This window comes from Pseudorasbora parva, chromosome 16 (assembly GCF_024679245.1).
Source record: "Pseudorasbora parva isolate DD20220531a chromosome 16, ASM2467924v1, whole genome shotgun sequence".
Lineage (NCBI taxonomy): Eukaryota > Metazoa > Chordata > Actinopteri > Cypriniformes > Gobionidae > Pseudorasbora > Pseudorasbora parva.
In genome coordinates this window covers 37,195,814-37,214,164 of record NC_090187.1, presented here as the reverse complement: position 1 = coordinate 37,214,164, position 18,351 = coordinate 37,195,814, and the positions used below count along the sequence as shown (strand labels likewise).

At 37.4% G+C, this 18,351-nt stretch overlaps 1 protein-coding gene across 3 annotated transcripts in view; it reads right to left on the bottom strand.

Annotated features, from left to right (window-relative positions):
- Nucleotides 1-373: 373 nt before the first annotated feature.
- Nucleotides 374-18,351, bottom strand: part of gnao1a (guanine nucleotide binding protein (G protein), alpha activating activity polypeptide O, a) — a 107,132-nt gene continuing 89,154 nt past the window's right edge. Inside the window, exons 6-8 of one of the 3 annotated variants that reach the window (XM_067418891.1) lie at nucleotides 16,980-17,109; nucleotides 12,271-12,424; nucleotides 374-2,708 (exon numbers count right to left, since the gene is read on the bottom strand). In XM_067418891.1, coding sequence (XP_067274992.1) covers nucleotides 2,521-2,708; nucleotides 12,271-12,424; nucleotides 16,980-17,109 — 472 coding nt within the window. In that variant the 3' untranslated portion in view covers nucleotides 374-2,520. Of the gene's footprint in view, nucleotides 2,709-4,958; nucleotides 5,113-9,577; nucleotides 10,614-12,270; nucleotides 12,425-16,979; nucleotides 17,110-18,351 lie in introns of those variants that run through there. The other 2 variants (XM_067418888.1, XM_067418890.1) reach the window with 2 other exon arrangements.

Genomic DNA, 18,351 nt, shown 5'->3' with positions numbered 1-18,351 from the left:
GCCTTTATTTTGAATAGGTGCCCTCTAGCGGACGGAAAAATTACATAGTGTAGCTTTACCCCTACACCTGAGAATGGAGTACTTGGATGGAGCATCATAAGGCAGTTTTACGGTTTTAGTTGAAAACAATGTCGTGTAACCGGCCCCTTAAACAGATCACCTAACATTTATTGATGAATACTGTCTGTCATTTTAGCATTAGATCGATGGCGGATACCCTCAGCTCAAGACATTCTCACATCCTTTCATTCCTACACTAACTGATCTCTGCTGGTATCTGTATCACCTCACCTTGATTGAGCGATTAAGGTAGCAGTGTAAAATAGAAACGACAAAGCAGAAATGAAAAACAATCAAAGTGAAAAGCTCCAGGTTGTAGTCATGAAAACTGTGGCTTTTAATGTAAACACTACATTCGATTGGTTTTCCAGCACGAACATCCCACATGAAAGAACAACCATTCACTAAAGAAGAGGGAGAAAAAGCAGCACAAAAGCATTCACTTGGAGAGGAAAAAGAAAGGATTTTAAAAAAAGAAGGGAAGGAGATCAAAATCAACAGTGTAGGTAATTGTACAGTTTTTTTCTCTTTTTCATTGAATTTAAAACTGAGAAGGCAGAGAGGGAGGATAGATACATCTTTCCAAATCTACGTGTGATAGGTGAGAGCTGTGCTTTTCTATGCAGACCTGGAAGGTGTTTGAGTACAATTCTCAAAAAACCAAGAGAAAGCGCATGAATCTGTACAGCCGTGCACAGCCCCGCCCTCTCCAGCACCGGGGGCGGGGCCGTGCCACCAAAAAGTGGTTCGTTCAAAGAAACAAAAACAAAAAAATAAATCAATACATATACTGTAATTCAGGCTAAGTAAAGACATTGCAATGCAGGGCGAACAGGCAAAAAGATTCGGTACAGTTCATCAACATCAACATGGGTAAGTCAGTAAGAACGGTTCAAGAGTGGATCACAGGAACCCTTGCAAAATTCTTTTTTTTTTAAAAAAAGGGGGAGAGAGGGGAAAAAAAAGTTCTGTAGCTACAAAGCACAAGAAATATACCTTTTAATAATATTACAGAATAATCATTGATATTGGTATTATCATCATCATCATTGTCGTCGTCATCGTCGCTTGTTGTTATTATTGTAACCCTTTTTTTTTTTTTTTCTCTCTCAATTATTTCTACTTGTAAAGATTCTAGAATTGGAGGATCTACAGCTTTCTACAAAGACTGACAGCCCAATGACCTTCGTCTGCAAACCTCCACATCATTTCTCCAAACCCCACATCTACCCACCCACCCCCTTAACCCCGCCCAAATGATGCCCTTTCTTTTTGCTGCGTCTGTCTTTTCGGTTTTCTTTTTTCCTCTTTTTTTGTTCTTTTTATTTCATGTTTTATTCTTTATTTATGCACCATTAGCTATGTGAAGCAGTTAGCTGTTTCTTTATACAAAGGCTGAGGGGTCATGCTATCAGTGACGGGGACTCCATTACCCAGCCAACTAAAACAGGAAGAAACCTAGGAAAGAGAAGGAATGAAGAGGGAAGGGTGACAATGGATGAGAGGTAGAAGAATGGACAAGGTATGGTAAGTACAAAGGAAGTGTGTGGGACAGATGATCAATAAATAAATTAATAAATTAATCAACAACAATACAAAAGTAAAAGTTCCTTACGAGACAAATGTTAATAAGTTCTCAAAACAGTGACCTAGTGTTTCTAGTACTACTCCCAGACACGTCATTCTCAGAAGGTTGGCACTGATATGATACTTGCGATCATCGCACTGGTTCGACGGGCCCGGGGTCACGCGCCCCGCTGCCCCGGGACCTTCCCCAGAGAGCTGACCTACGGAAGTGACGGGGATGGGTAGACGAAACGCAAGAAAATCCTGGGTGTTTCCATTCTCTACGATATCGAACAGTACTACAGTGATTACAAATCGGGAGCGGGGAACACGCTACAACTGACTTGAACCATAGTGCTCCAGACTAGCATAACTGTGGATTTAGCTATGGTCACATTATCATCAAAGTAAATTCATATAGCCAGGCAAACATGTACATCCCCCCCTGACTGATATTCGTGTAATAAATATACATACAATGACATAAAACATAAAAAAATTGTAAAAGAAAGACATTTATCAAAAAGGAAATGAGGGTTGTTTAGTTCAAACCATAAAGACACAGTGGAAAACAGGGGAGAACGAAACGTACGACAGCAAAGGAAAATAAAAACACAAAAAGGTCCCAACTTTGTTCTAAAACCATAAAGGCTGGGTTTCTATAAGAAATCAGTTCTGTTGGCAGCTCTTTGAAAGACAAACTAAAAACATTTCATATATATATAATATATTTATATATTTGTATATGCCTATTTTAAAATTATCATTATCATTATTTACCAACTTGCATTTTCAATAATAATCATTTCCAAAGAAGTGGCTCAAGAGAGAGAGAGAGAGAGAGAGAGGGAGAGAGAGAGAGAGAGAGCGAGAGAGAGGAGGGGGCGGGGGGGCTCAGTACAAGCCGCAGCCTCGCAGATTGTTGGCGATGATGATGTCGGTCACGGCATCGAACACCACCTGGATGTTTCCTGTATCCGTGGCACAGGTCATGTGACAGTAGATCTCCTTATTAGGCGAGCGGTTCTTGCTTTCAAATTGTGCTTGGATGTAAGCAGCTGCATCGTCGTAGGTGTTTGGACCTACAGATTAGGAAAGAGTTCAAATTAATATGCGAGAGAAAGTTTGTCCGATATTATGCCCAAATTGAAAATTAATAATCTTCAAATCAGCTTTGTGCTTGTCACTCCAGACCAAGCTCGGTCCTTGAGGGCCACTGTCCTGCAGAGTTTAGCCCCACCTCGCCTCAACACACCTGCCTGCAAGTTTATAGTATGCCCAGTAAGACCTTGATTAGCTATCTTGTCCAGGTGTGTTTATCAGGATTGGACACCCCTGCTCCAGACACTCATCAATCCAATATTTCAAATGACCTTGGTGACTTCTGACATTCACAAATGTCTCTTCTGTTCTCTAACACATAACAGCAATGCATTTTTTTAACGTGACTCCTTATGAAGCAAGAAAAGCTGCTGAATCTACGTATTATGTATGAGACCCTTTATGGACTAAAAAATATCTGGGCAATTCAAGTCACACTAAAAATGTCTGAATTTGTATTGCATTAGAAAGAAATGCTTAAACCAAGCAGCATCTACAGTACATACAAGTAATACTAGACAATGTTTTTCTCAGGTGTCCTAGTAAAGTAACCACTGATGGACTTCATCATTTTATGCACATAATCCACTAACGTTTGACAACCACAAAGGGCCGCATTTTAATGATCTGAGCACATGGTCTGAAGTGCATTGCACATGTGCGCCAAGTCTGAATCCACTTGTGCTAGTTTAACAACGGAAAAAACTGTTGGGGCACCAGGCGCATGGTCCAAAAGGGTTTTACCTAGTCTCTTAATGAGTCATTGGGCATAACGTGCAATAAACCAATCACAAGTCTCTTCTCTCATTCCTTTTGAAAGCCAGTTACGCTTGCACCATGGAGAATTTGCTATCTATGTACCTGGCGGAATTTGCATGCGGAAAGAACTGTTCTTCAGAGAGGAATTCTTTTATTTTTAATATGTTTAATTGTTTGTGTGCTGCCGCACTCTGTGTGTGTAATATGTAGAGTGTACACAAGTTGTCCACCCGCCTATAAGCACACATTACTAAAACGTCCTTTAAGCAACAACAAAAAATACTGCGCGATTGACTTTAGACCAAGTTTCAGTTTCAGTTTCAGTCGTTTTCTGTTACTTCGAAATAGCAAGCGCCAACAATGCAGCTGAATACACCTTGTCCCCATGGGTGAACAGATGGCCGCGAGTGCATTTTCTATTTAAACAATGTGGCGCTGAATATGAAAATGATAACTGTGTCAGGCTGAAACTAGCAAAAAACACTTGCATCTCGGCTGGCGTCGCATTGGGCCGGGTGTATGATAGAGCCCAGTGTGTCCAAAATCTTCATTTTGAACAATAGATCAAAATGTTGAAAGATTGTTTATTTATTTATTTTACTTTAATAATTAAATTAACTATTAAGGACAAATCATTATACAATTACTTGTACATTTAATTTAAATACATATAACAATTATTGTCCAAATACTTGTCTTCATTTTGAACATTATATTTAACAGTAAGTTCACCCAAAAATTCGCACAATGATCGCACCAGCTTAACTCATCAGACGGAAGTCAGCCGATGGGAAAACTTGATCACATTATATGACTGGCACAGCAACGGTTGGAGTTAAAAATCTTCATTTGTGTTTGACTGAAGAAACAGACACACCTACATGTTGGATGCACTGGGGGTAAGCAGATAAACATCTGATTTTCATTTTTGGGTGAACTAACCCTTTAAGATATTTTTATTTAATCATGAATTAATTTTAGTTATATTTAATAAGTGATTTACATATACTGTCACTATCCAAATGATTTTGTCTTAATTTTGAACAATATAAAGATTGCAAGAGGTTGTGTACTGTTTAAATATTCATGTTATAATATTTAAAATGTAGTGTAACTAACTACCTTAAATAATATTTTGTCAAATGTTCTGTTTCAAAACAAAACAATGGAAATACATTTTCCTTGCGACTTCACTGTCCAAATGCTTTTTAAAAAGCAACACTAAGGGTGGAACGAGTCTACCAGAGGCAGTGAAATGTATTCTGTCAGAAGAGAATTTGACAGACCTGCAGACATCCCTCTGTGCCCACCTTTTACCCATGACTGCACATGCACGATTCAGCTACAGCTCTCCACAGCGCTGCTCCATCCTTTGCCTCCCGTATTACGGTGACTTAAAAATGTAGGATGGTCTGAGTCTAGTGTTAAACCTGACCAATAAGAAACAGCAGAACATCGGAGGGCATTCTTACCTGTGTATTCAGGGAAACAGATACTCAGGGGAGATTTCTTGATCTTTTCAGCGAACAGGTCTTTCTTGTTGAGGAAGAGAATGATGGAAGTGTCAATGAAGAATTTGTTGTTACAGATGGAATCGAACAGCATAAGAGACTCGTGCATGCGATTCTGCAAGAGGAAAAGAAACCAGAAAGGAGGACAGACAGAGAAAAAGGGGCAGAGAGAAAAACCCGAAAAAAGTTTAGTGGTGATATATAAACAGCAAGAGTCAAGATAAGCAACTAGCCGAAGCCCACGAAAAGCAAAACATCGACTGTCACGAAAAACATCTTGGAGTCAAAGTATTGTTTCAACATCATGTAATCACAGATGAGCACAGATTATGAATACAAGTCTTGGTAACAGTTTAATTATAATCTGCTCACTCTAATAATGTGATGCTTCACATTACGCAGTGGAAATAAGCAGCACTCAAAAATCTGTTTATTTGCAGAAGATGCAGGGCTCAAAAATGAGTGCCACACACTGGATTTAATGACTACTTTATTCATTCATGTCATATAAATAGACATCCATTGTTCAATAAATAATCACAGCAGTGAGACACACATACAAACAATAATTACAGCAATTTGACAAAAACAAACAAACAGAAAAGTGATGGACGGTAGGATTACAGTAAGATGTCTGATGGGAGAATATGGCTCCCGTATGCCGGGTCCTGCTGTTTTTAATCACAATTAGCAATGAATTAAATATTACAAAGGAATGCACTATTTCATACGTATGTACCATTATAAGTGAACTGTTATATTAGCATTACGTACCGCCTGAATGTATTACATTTGTCAGTCTGATGTAAGGATTCTGGATACATCACTAACTGCCTATGGCTAAAGGCCAGGGAACAAATTGGCCTTTGTCCCTCAGCGACAGACAGACTCAATTACCCTTGAGTTTCTTTACCTTGGCCACTGAACTAATTACCCATGTGTTTGAGCTGACAATTGATGTGCATTAGCCATCCGTCTTGTTACTCGACATTCTTTAAAATAATAATCCAAAATGTATGGGCGCCAATCTGGGATTAAAGGTGGGGTAAGTGTTATTTCAAAACCGTTTTAGAAAAAGGACTCGGGCCAAGTGGAATAAACTTGTAGCGAATCAGCAGGTAAGGGGCGTGTCTACTAATGATGATGATAAGAGAGGCTCAACGTCATTATTCAAAACACAAGACACACATAACGGACATTAGCCGAGAACTAATATATGCTGTTTTTTGCTTCACTATGCTCGTGTGTCATGTTCGCTTGTTTGTCCATTTGCGATCGTATTGTGGCTCCCTTCAGCGATGATAAAGACCCGTTCATTTCCACACCGTATGAAGCATCTAAATCTCCTCACTGTTTGTTTCAAGCGTCAGCTCACAAAATACAAGTCACAATCCTACAAGTAAGATACTATACTCCTAATATATGTTTGTTTCCTCTTTTCATCATCTATATAATCCTAATCTTGTCATAATTTTAATATGTCATTAGCTGGACTAGTTTACTATCGAGTTGTTCATGAGAACGGTTTGTGTTTTTGTGATCGCTATAACTCTAATCTTGTCATAATTGTAATATGTCGTTAGTTGGACTGTCATGCTCGTGTACTATCGAGTTGTTAAGAACGGTTTGTGATTTTGTGATGGAACGGGTGACTTTTTTATTGAATATTGGACCTGGATTAGTAACACACAGATTCTGCCATAGTCGTTGCCTGGGTTCGTATGTGTGGGGCGGAGCTATCTAAATTGGGGCGAGACCCTTTTGGGGGTAGGGGCGTGTTTGTTTTGGTGATTTGAAATAACAACGGTTTCCAGATAGCACTTACCCCAACTTTAATGTCAAAGTTGTTTACTAAAAAGTGCTTTCCCTTTAGGCTCATTGTTTGGCCTCTAGAATGAAACTCAATACACGCAAACACATATGCACTGACCAATAATGGACCTGAACAATCACTGAAATGTGCTCAGTACTGACACTGGCCTTAACAGTACACATAACTGTTTATAGTTGGCACAATTCAGCATGTTTTACAGTACATTAAGGAAACCCTCATTTATGATCAAATTAAATCAAATGTTACTGTTACTGTTTTGGCTTGTCTGTATAAAAGGAATCACTGTCCTTCGGCTCTCTGAAGCAAATGATTCAATTCAATCACATTTCTCATAGATTAACAGTAGCTAATAACTGACTGAGGTTTAAAGGTCATACAAGATGTTTGACTGAAGTCAGGGTGTAGATTATTAAGCCTGTAAACCCCCTAAAGACAGTCAAATCAAAAGGCTGAGGAAGCCTCGGTGGAAACAAAACGTTATAGGACTTTTACTTTAGGGTGTGCTCACACACAGTTCACAGTTCCCTTGGTCATTTAACCACTGAACCTAAAGGCATAGGGATATGTTCACAACCAGATTAGTAAGCTTTTTCTCGTATATATTTTGCAACGGAACTGACAGAACATCGAAAACCATGCTGTGTGTTGGGATAAATACACTTTTTGTATGTGTGTAACTTGCATACATATGATGGTGTTTTGATCAGCTGAGAACTTGTGAAGAGCTTATAAAATTTGATAAGGAATCAAAACAGCAGCAGGAATCCCTCCGTCACACACACAAACAAAAATCGACTGCGAGGAGACGTGGTTCTGATGCCTGTACCGAACCGTGATGGGCAACATCGTGACTATGACAAGAAAAACAGGCACACTTGAGCATTCTGTCCTTTTAAGGGTCGCACCTTGTGATATCAAGTCCCATTTTGTTTACATGTCTTTGGTCTGTGTTGCGTTCATATTTCAATCGAGCCGCACCAGAGTTCACTTGGAGGCGGGCCGAGACCCATCTTTTCAGTCTCGGTCCGCTTGTTTGGTGCACACCAGGGTTCAGATGCAATCCCACCAGGGTTCGTTTTAATTGAACCAAACATGCCAAGTGTGAACACACCCTTACTTTAGTGCCAAATTCAAATTTGGCTAACACTTTATTTCAATGTTCCACTTCTTCTAACTATAAGTAACTTTGCAACCACATCAACTAACTCTCATTAGAGTATTTTAGTAGACTCTCTGCTTAATATCTGCTAACACTATTTGGATGCTCCTCCAACAGATATTCTACTGACTATAACTTTGCAAGTACATGTCAACTCTACTAACCCAAACTCTAACACCTCATCTAACCTAACCGTCTACTACGACATCTACAGTCTACTAATACTTTAATGAGAGTTAGTTGACATGTTGTTGCAAAGTTTCTTACAGTTAGTAGAATATTTAAAGTGGACCACCAAAATAAAGTGTTAATTAAAACAACTATGTTTACATTTAACAATTCTTCAGACATGTAAAAAAGGCAACATTTATTTAAAATGGTCATCCTCCCTGAAAGTCACTGTATAATTCACACAAACTGACTAAAGTGATTGTTTAGAGACACACATACATCCATAGTAGCCGCAAACATCCAAAGCGTATATGGCACCGTGAATTATTGTCAATTACAGATCTGTATTGTCACATACTCAAAGCAGGCCTCAAATGGTAATGGTAAAGGTCTCAGTTCAAAGCAATGCACATGTCTGCCCATTCTAGAGCAGGCAACAGCTCATCAGCTCATCCCTCTTTTCAGCTCCGGTCCATTCAGTTCCTGTTACAGTCATATTCCTGCAATGACTAATAGCACAGCTTGTTGCTCTTGTTAAAACGGTCTCACCCCTAGATTTGACAAGCCCTCCTGCGTTCTGTGACCAGTTATTCAAGCAAGATAAAACTGACAGAATTACACACAAAACAGTAACGTGTTGTGATTCTGTCACTTCAGTCATACTGATATGAAGCACACATCTCTATTTGTTGCAGTTGTGTGTGATTTTGGTGTTACTTGCATGTATGTGTAAAGTGTATACCATTCAAAAATGTTGGTAAGAGGTGTGTGTGTGTGTGTGTGTATATATATATATATATATATATATATATATATATATATATATATATATATATATATTTTAATACTATTATTCAGCATGGATGATCAAAAGTGACAGTAGCCTAAAGATTTTGCATTGTTACACAATTTTCAAATAACTGCTGTTCTATTCATCAAAGTATCATTTTTTCAAATCATTAAAAAATATACATCACGGTTTCCACAAAAAAAGTAATTTTACAAATTGCTTTAAAGGATGCTTTTCATTGACCCTAAAGTTTTATGTGTGTGTACACATATACATATACATGAGCTGTGTGTGTATGTATATTTATATGTATATATGTAGATACATATATACATACATTTACATACACATACACACATGCACATACAATTTACATTTAATGGGTTTATGTGAATAAAGTCTATTAATGTTCAAAAATGTGGCTTTCAATATATAGGCCTACATTATACAATATACAGTAGTGGCGAAAAATGATGACTGGTTTGGGGGTTTGTTTTTAATGACACTAAGTTCAATTAAACCATCAAAATGTAATGAAAATATTTTATATATTTAAATATTTTACATTTGATGGAAGAATAAAACACTACACTTGGTTACTTTACTTTTGGCCACTTCTGTATATATATATACATATTATAGTGTGTAATTCGGTTTCAGTCAGATGAATGTGATATTGTGATATGTTGTTTTTCTCTCCTTATAAATCAGCTTTGTCTGTTCTCAACACAATACAAAAAGCAAATAAAAAGATATTTTGTATCTTTGGAGTGTCCTGGGTGTCTGGTATAAAAGGTCCAAAATTCAATTTTGAAGAATAACACGTCCTGCTGGGTTTTTTTAGAATGCTAAAAGGCTAACATTTTTGTGGTTTGGCTCAGGGCATTGGACATTTGCACTCTCTTCTAAATGCCAAGTAAATGTCAAGCCTAGTGTTTCATCAACACTCTGAGATGCCAACCCAGAACACATGTAATATGAGCCAGCTCGTGAATATTCGTGGAATTCATATCCAAAATGCAAAATTAAAAATATTGCTATATAACCTCTGGTATCATTAATATGCATAACGTGCAATAAAGAAAAGAGAATAGGGCTGAATTCACAAGCTCAGTTACAATTGGATAAAAGTAGGAGTTTAGAGGAAGTTTGGCACCAGTTTTTATCAAAAATATCTCCTGACACACCAAGAAGGTGTCAGGAAGGACATTCAAAGCACATTCATATATTTGTAACAATGAACCTAAATCAATAGTTGAGTTTGGACCTTCAGTTAAAATTTAGCACATAAATTAAAGTACAGCTCTGTGAGAACTACTAGCAGATTTGAGTCAGATCTCACCTTATAAAAAGACATCAAAAGGCCTGATGGACACCAATGGAAATAATTAAGAGTATAAAACTAAATGTCACATATCCAGCAACAGCCGCCACTGTATTGTGGGGCTGTGAAAGGGCTGGGCAACACACTGAGTTAGTAGAGACCACAGAAGCGCAGGTTGTTAGCGATGATGACATCAGTGACGGCGTCGAAGACAAACTGAATGTTGTCTGTATCTGTAGCACAGGTGGTGTGCGAGTATATCTCCTTGTCAGTTGACTTGTTCTTACTCTCGTACTGGGACTGAATGTAGTCCACCGCTTCCGTGAACATGTCCAAACCTGCAGCACAGGATGAGTCAGGTAAGGACAGAAAAACAGCACTTGAAATATTGAATTGAGTGAATAAAAGAAAACAGAAATTGTGATTAAAAAAAAAAAAAGCCAATGTTTTACATAAAGGACCTTTTGGAAAGACAGTAAAAGTGAGTAGAAAGAATTGTGGTAAATATAAATTGGAAACCTAACACTTATTATTCATCGATAAGGCATTACATTATGACAGGTGTATAACACCTTTTAGTGGGTGGGATATATTAGGCAGGAAGTGAACATTTTGTCCTTAAATTAACATAGTAACATTGGCCCTTGTAAAGTTGGCCCTTAAATGGCCCTTACACTTGTCAAGTGTAAGGATTTGAGCAAGTTTGACAAGGGCCAAATTGTGATGGCTAGACAACTGGGTCAGAACATTTCCAAAATTGCAGCTCTTGTGGAGTGTTCCCGGTCTGCAGAGGTCTGGATCGATCAAAAGTGGTCCTAGGAAGGAACAGTGGTGAACCGGCAACAGAGTCATGGGTGGCCAAGGCTCATTGATGCACGTGGGGAGTGAAGGCTGGTCTGTGTGGTTAATGCTGGTTCTGATAGAAAGGTGCCATAATACAAAGTGCATCGCAGGCAGGTGAGAATCGGAACTGGACCATGGTATTCTCGGGTGCCTGTGGTCTCTTTCAGCAGGATAATGAGCCCTGCCACAAAGCAAAATTGGTTCAGGAATGGTTTGAGGAGAATAAAAAGAAGTTTGAGGTGTTGACTTGGCCTCCAAATTCCCCAGATCTCAATCTAATCGAGCATCTGTGGGATGTGCTAAACTAACAAGTCCAAACCATGGAGGCCCCACCTTGCAACTTACAGGACTTAAAGGGTCTGCTGCTAACATCTTAGTGCCAGATACCACAGCACAAGTGGAGTCCATGCCTCGACGGGTCAGGGCTGTTTTGGCAGCAAAAGGGGGTTATATAATGTTATGTCTGATCGGTGTTATGTGCATATTACATATGAAATATACCAATTTTTTATATAGCTTTACGTAATGCTATATAATAAAGCTTCATAATAACTTTACATAGTTCAAATTCTTTTAGCTGTCTGAAAGTGTTTACAGCAAATTAAAACTTGTATTATAATCAAATTATTTTTTAATTCAAAATATATTACATAACTAGTGGTACAATCGCCTTTCATCTCAAAGCCCAAGGATAAAATCTTGTATTTGTCTTTTTAATGAATAAAAAACTTCCTCAGGCAGAGAAAAGGCTTTTTTCTGACTACAGTTACTCAGCACATGCCCAGGGAAGTTATTTCTGTTTCTCAAACTTATTTGTGATTGTTTGTACAGTTTGTCTCCCATCTATCATTCAGTATAATGAGTGAGGAAATGTTTAAGAGCAGCTATGGAGAACGCTGAAGTGCTCAGATGACTCTTTTGGCTGTTTCTCCTCAGTGCTGGAGAATAAAGAAACGCAGGCTGTCCAGATTATGGGTGAGAACACATCCAAAATGAATAAAATAACAGGATGGCTTTTCTCCTGAAGATTTATTGTGCTAATTGGCTTCTGGAGAGAGTGTTTCTCCAATCTCCTCCTCATTAATTATTTTGTCTTTTCATCCTATCTGTCCTTTCTTTCTATTGCTTAACACCAGGGTGTAATGAGTTTACCTGTGTACTCTGGGAAGCAGATAGTTAAGGGAGATTTCTTAATTTTCTCCTCAAATATGTCCTTCTTGTTGAGAAAGAGAATGATGGAGGTGTTTGTGAACCATTTGTTGTTGCAGATGCTGTCAAACAGCTTCAAGGACTCGTGCATGCGGTTCTGCAGAAAGAAAAATAAAACATTAACATCATTTACAGACAGGCATCCATAAACACAAACATATACATTTACTTAGCTATATAGGGACATACATATTCTATTGTTTTTAAAGCTTATATATAATATACAAAATAACGTGCATAACACAGCCTTTAAAAAATATTTTAGCATGTTTAGAATAAAATATAAAAAAGAATAAATATATAATATAATATAACATTTATAAAATAAATAAAATAGTTATTTGTTTTATTTAAATGTTAATTTTATTTATGAATCCTAAAGAACACCAAATGTATAGGTTTTGTCAGATTTAGCTCACAAAATTGTCCCCGAAATATAGCTAAGTAAACCCACATACACACTTTTTCAGGTGCTCTTATCCACACATGCAAATGCACTCTCTCTCTCTCTCTCTCTCTCTCTCTCTCGCTCTCTCTCTCTCTCTCTCTCACACACACACACACACACACACACACACACACACACACACACACACACACACACACACACACACACGGGTGTAAATCGCACTCTAAGTGCAAAATTAGAATATGACGTGAGACAGAAACAGAAAAAAAGAAAGGAAATTTAACAAACAGCCAAGAAGCCAGAAAAGGAAACAAAACATATTCCACTAACTAAAGACTGAATTACTCTCACGATGATATACAATGAATCTCATGTTAATTATAAAGGGAAAATGGTAACGATATATACTGTCCTAATTTCCATATGTGATTAATAAATGATTATTCTGCTCATTATTTGTTTTTCATCTGAATGGTAATGAATTCAGAGTTGGAAGCAGTCACTCTCTCTTTGATGTGTCCGATCATATCAGGAGAAAAAGAGGTCAGACAATCAACTATAACCAAAAACAGCCAATAAAAAAAAATTAAATATGGTGTATTTCAAAAACAAGCACACAAGCAAACACTTAAAGGGATATCTCGTTCAAATATGAAACATTCTGTTAAACAATTATAAACCTGTATGACCATTTGGGTGCCTATTTAATCTCGTGGCAGAAAATTAAGCCATGAAATAAAATAATAAAAATGTTGTTTCAAGTTTATATTTCACAATTCTGACTTTACCCCGTCAGAATTGTGAAATATAAATATGCAAGAGTTACAAATTCCGAATTATAAACTTGCAGAAAAAGTCAGAAATGTGAGAAATGATATCTATGTAAAATATCAGTGAAAATACTCAGGTGCAGACTCCATTGTCTCTAGAGACAGAAGGATGCCAACAACAACAACATGTAAAATGTAGATTTAAATATAATTTAATGCTGTAACATTTATTAGGGGCTAATACATTATGTCCCCTACAAACTGCATATGTCAACATTATGTCGACCTATTGTTAACATCATATTCATGCTCTAAGAGGGATAGTTCAAACATGAAAAATCAGTCATTATTTATTCACCCTCAAGTTGTTTTAAACCTGTATGAATTTCTTTCTTCTGCTGAACACGAAGAAATTTTGAAGAATGTACAACAGTTGATGGACCCTATTGACTTCCATAGTATTTTTATCATTAAAAAAATCCACACTCTTAAAAATGTCTTCTCTTGTGTTCAGGAGAAGAAAATTCATACAGTAAATGATGACAGTTTTCCTTTTTTGGTGAGCTATTCCTTTAAGAGTAGACTAATCGCAGGTTTCATCAGTCCAGGCTGTGTTTAGCTTTAAAGGACGTCTTTGACGACGGTATTCTGTGGTGTATTCTGTGACGTCTGCTCCCAAATGGTCTATTCTTTCATCTGTGAACTAGACAAATATTATCTTCTGTTTTCATCCATACGTAGAAATCCAGAGGTCCAAAACAATGCATGACCCTATTGGTTTTCACTGTAAGGATGTGGAGAATTTGTTATGATGACAATCGTTTTATTTTTAGGTGAACTATCCCTTTAAGTTACAGCAAGGGACAACATAAAGCAAACTGCTTCCAACTCTTTTTAGTATGTACGTCAACTGAGGTTGCTGATGATAATTTCATACCTGTGGAAGGTCCGTCTGTAGAGCTGGGTTGGATTGTTTAGCGTTTGGTTAGAGAAGAAAGCCGATGGCGAGAGATGACAGGAGAGCAGCCGAGACGTTTTGAAGGAGAGACGCAGATGCAGAGGTAGCCGCTGGAGGCCACAGGAGCAGCCGAGCGGAACCGGACATGCACCAGAACCCAACACTTCACCACTTCACTCACAATTCCCACCCCCAGATACCACTGCTTTTTAGATTCACACGTACATATACACAGACACACACACACTGAAATGCTAAAACAGTAGTGGAGAAACGCAGAATCGGTCCATGCTCATGAAGAAAGGAACAGTTCTAAACAGTTGAAAAAAAGTCTCACACAGGTCAAACTTGAAGGAACGCACAGTGTTTGAAGGACATAAGTACATGTTTGTGTTGAAATGGAGGAGGAAAGGCCACAGGGTGCACAGGACGGAATGTCGGGACAGAATGTCAGACGGCAAATGCGTAAACACTGATAGAGCGCTGAATGGACGAGCACTGACAGGAGACACGTTCTGAGAGTGTGTATTCACAGCACCTGTATGTGTGTTTATCTCTGTCCGTTTGTTTCGCCAGGACTTTCTTACAGAATAATAGGATCTGTCTTCTCTTTTTATCGCTTCCATAGATCAGCTGAATATGGGCGTGTGAGAGTTGCTGTATTTATGGGCGTCCTCTTTTCTAACCATAAAAGCTCTTCTGTATCCAAAACACATCACCGTAAATCCCTCTGATGTTGTAAAAATTCTCTTATCAGAGTTTGTCGAGAGAGAGTGTGTGTCTGGGCAGATCTGAGGCCTGTGTCACACAGACGTCCAAACATGACTCATCACACCCGCCATGATTCAATTGGCACGGTCGCAAAATCAATCAATAGTGTGGGGATATAAATAATTATTGGATTCTTCTTTTAAAGGACACTGTAAAAGTGTTCATAGAACTTAAAAATGAGTTTTTATTGCTTTTTGTGTTGAGTTTGTCAACTTAATTATTTCATATAAACATTTAATTAATTAAGTTTGGACAACATCATTTTTGTTTCCTTGATTTAGTTTTTTTTAATACCCGTAAAGCATTTATTAATCTTACTTAATTTTATTTTCAATACATTAAAACAAAACTCTATTATTCAATGGACCTGATAACATGTACTAACATTAACAAAGAAGATTTTTAAATATTGTAACAAATGTATTGTTACTGTTAGGTAATGTTAAGTAATGTTAATTGATACATTAACTAATGTTAACTAAGGAAAACTTGTAAAGTGTTAATATTTTATCTCATGTTGTCTTTAAGAAAGAGATGGTAAGCAAAGTGCTTGTCTTAAAATGAAAAAAATGTTGAACATGTTTGAACTCCAGCACTGAGCACTCCATTATGTGAGCAGCTAGTTAGCCCGGGATAAGCATTTGCAACCCAGATACGCTACTCAAAGCTATGCCATTATTAGACTTGTCCAAATAATTGCAATTCTGTTTTGTTTTTACATTTTGCTTAAATTTGATGGAACAGTGTATGGGGAATCAAAACATGACCCATTATTGAAACAGTTTAAAGCACATTTGTTAGCATCTTGTCTCCAACATGCTTACACAACTCAATGAATATATATGTATTTATTCACATATATATGCTGTACTTATTCAAAGAACCAGTTCTTTTTTTAATCAATGCATTACAAACAAGAGAGGATGGACCAAACTGTGTGAAGTATTTCATTCCCTATGGGCAGGAAGTTTGACGATCCAATGGAGTTAGGTTTAGTCGCAAGCACTTTTTAATACTTTTTACTGGTTAAATATTTGCAAAACCCACAGACAGATGCAAAAGGTGACCAATAGGTTTCCACCCAACAGTGATGGCATAAAAAAATCAAAAATATCTAAACAGATTTGCACATTGCCACTCTAAATTGATAACACCTAGGACTGAATCAATGCTATACTACATTTTTCCAGTATAAACCTAGCGTATTTCAACCTAAACCGAAACTTACAGTATATTATAACAGTAAGTTTGTTAGAACTTTGGAACAGTTGAATAAAAATAAACAAATACAATTATCAAGTATTCCTAAGATTTTTACAATATGCACAAGATGACATCTATAAATGCCACAATCTTAAAAAGGTCTAAAAACCAGTTAAATAAAGGTTATGTGGCCCTTATTTAACTGTAAGGCTGTGGATGACACAGCACACTATGATCATGGTCACTTGAATGGCAACATAATTGCAATTACAGTGTTCTGATCAACATGAAGATCATTAAGTCTGCACCAAGACGTCATGCCCATCAAGATTTGCGATAAACATCTCATCTGAGGAAACTTACAAACCCTTCTAAAGCATGAGAAAACATGTTCAGATTCCCGGAACCATTTTTGTTAGTTTGTTAAGTGTACGCACAGTGTATTTGAAACAGTGCATGTAAGAGTGAGAGCATGAGAATAGAAGTGCTTGTTTGTTTATGGATGCATGCCTGTGTGTGTGAGTGTGTATTTAGTTCTCACCGTGGTCTCGTCTTCATGGAGCACCTGGTCGTATCCACTCAGAGCCACACAGAAGATAATGGCTGTCACGTCCTCAAAGCAGTGGATCCATTTCTTCCTCTCCGACCTCTGACCTCCAACATCAAACAGCCTGAGAGGACACAACTCAACATGAGCTCACCACAATCACAACAATGCACTGCATTACTGTAGCAACATACACTATATTTATTAAAAATTTGGGGTCTGTAAGATTTGTTTTAGTTTTTTGAATGTTTTTCTTTTCCTTTAGTGTGCGATGTTTTTGTTTGTGCATGCATACGATCTGTAAAGCTCATAGTCTCCCAACACAGCGATTTTTTTTCATATAACAGAGAACACCGATCCAGATGTGCCTAAAACGCCCGTGATCGAAGTCCAGATATTACTTCCTCAAACATCAACGTCACAATGTGAAATATTAGCATCCAAAGGCATACGAAAAGAAAGAAGGAGAGGTGGTTTCAGATAATTGAAGTGTGTGTTTGGCAGCGAGTGTTTGGATGTGAAACTTTTTGAGCAATGTGCCGTCAAAGCGTTTTTTTCTAAGGCACGTTTATAAAAACGACTAAAAGGCACAATATGTAAGAATATATTTTGGAATAAAATATTCAAAAAACACTAGAAAAAATGTTATATATATTGTTGACTTGTGTACTTACATTATCCCAAATGTTTCCAAGAATGTTTAAATCCAGGGAAATAGGCATTTTTAACCAGGCTTATCATTGAAATCATACACGCGTTACCCTTTCCGGGTAACTGATTTCCGTTTATTATTTTGTAGAAACCATGGAAACACCAAAGACGCTTAATTATATATTGTGTTTTATTAGGCAGGTAAGCAACTGTTTGGATACATTAATCAACAGAAAACTAATCACCGTTATATAGCTCAACACAGTTAGTCTTATCGTTTAAATCTTGTTTTCTTGATTAACCATGAGTACTAATGTTTTAACATGCCAAATATTAATGTTTTAACATGCCAAATATGACCTAGCTTATCTTTGCAACAAGTGTCTTATAGTAGCCGCCGAGCAAAGTAGCATTATAACATATATCACACTCAAATGTGTCTAATATGATATGAAACCGCGCTGTCACCCTACATACATATGACCAGAAAAAGCAGAAGCGGCAACTGTGGCATAATAAGAACGCTGCAAAATCAAGGCTTCATCAATCTATGACTTAGTTTTGGATAAGCGACCTCTAGCATTACATATTGTGGCTTTAAATGTCCTAATTGAACTAAGGCCTAATCCTGGCTTAGTCTAAGACCTGTCTATGAAACTGGGCCTGTATGTTCTAACAAACCCTAAATCTGTAATGATTTTCACTCAATATCATG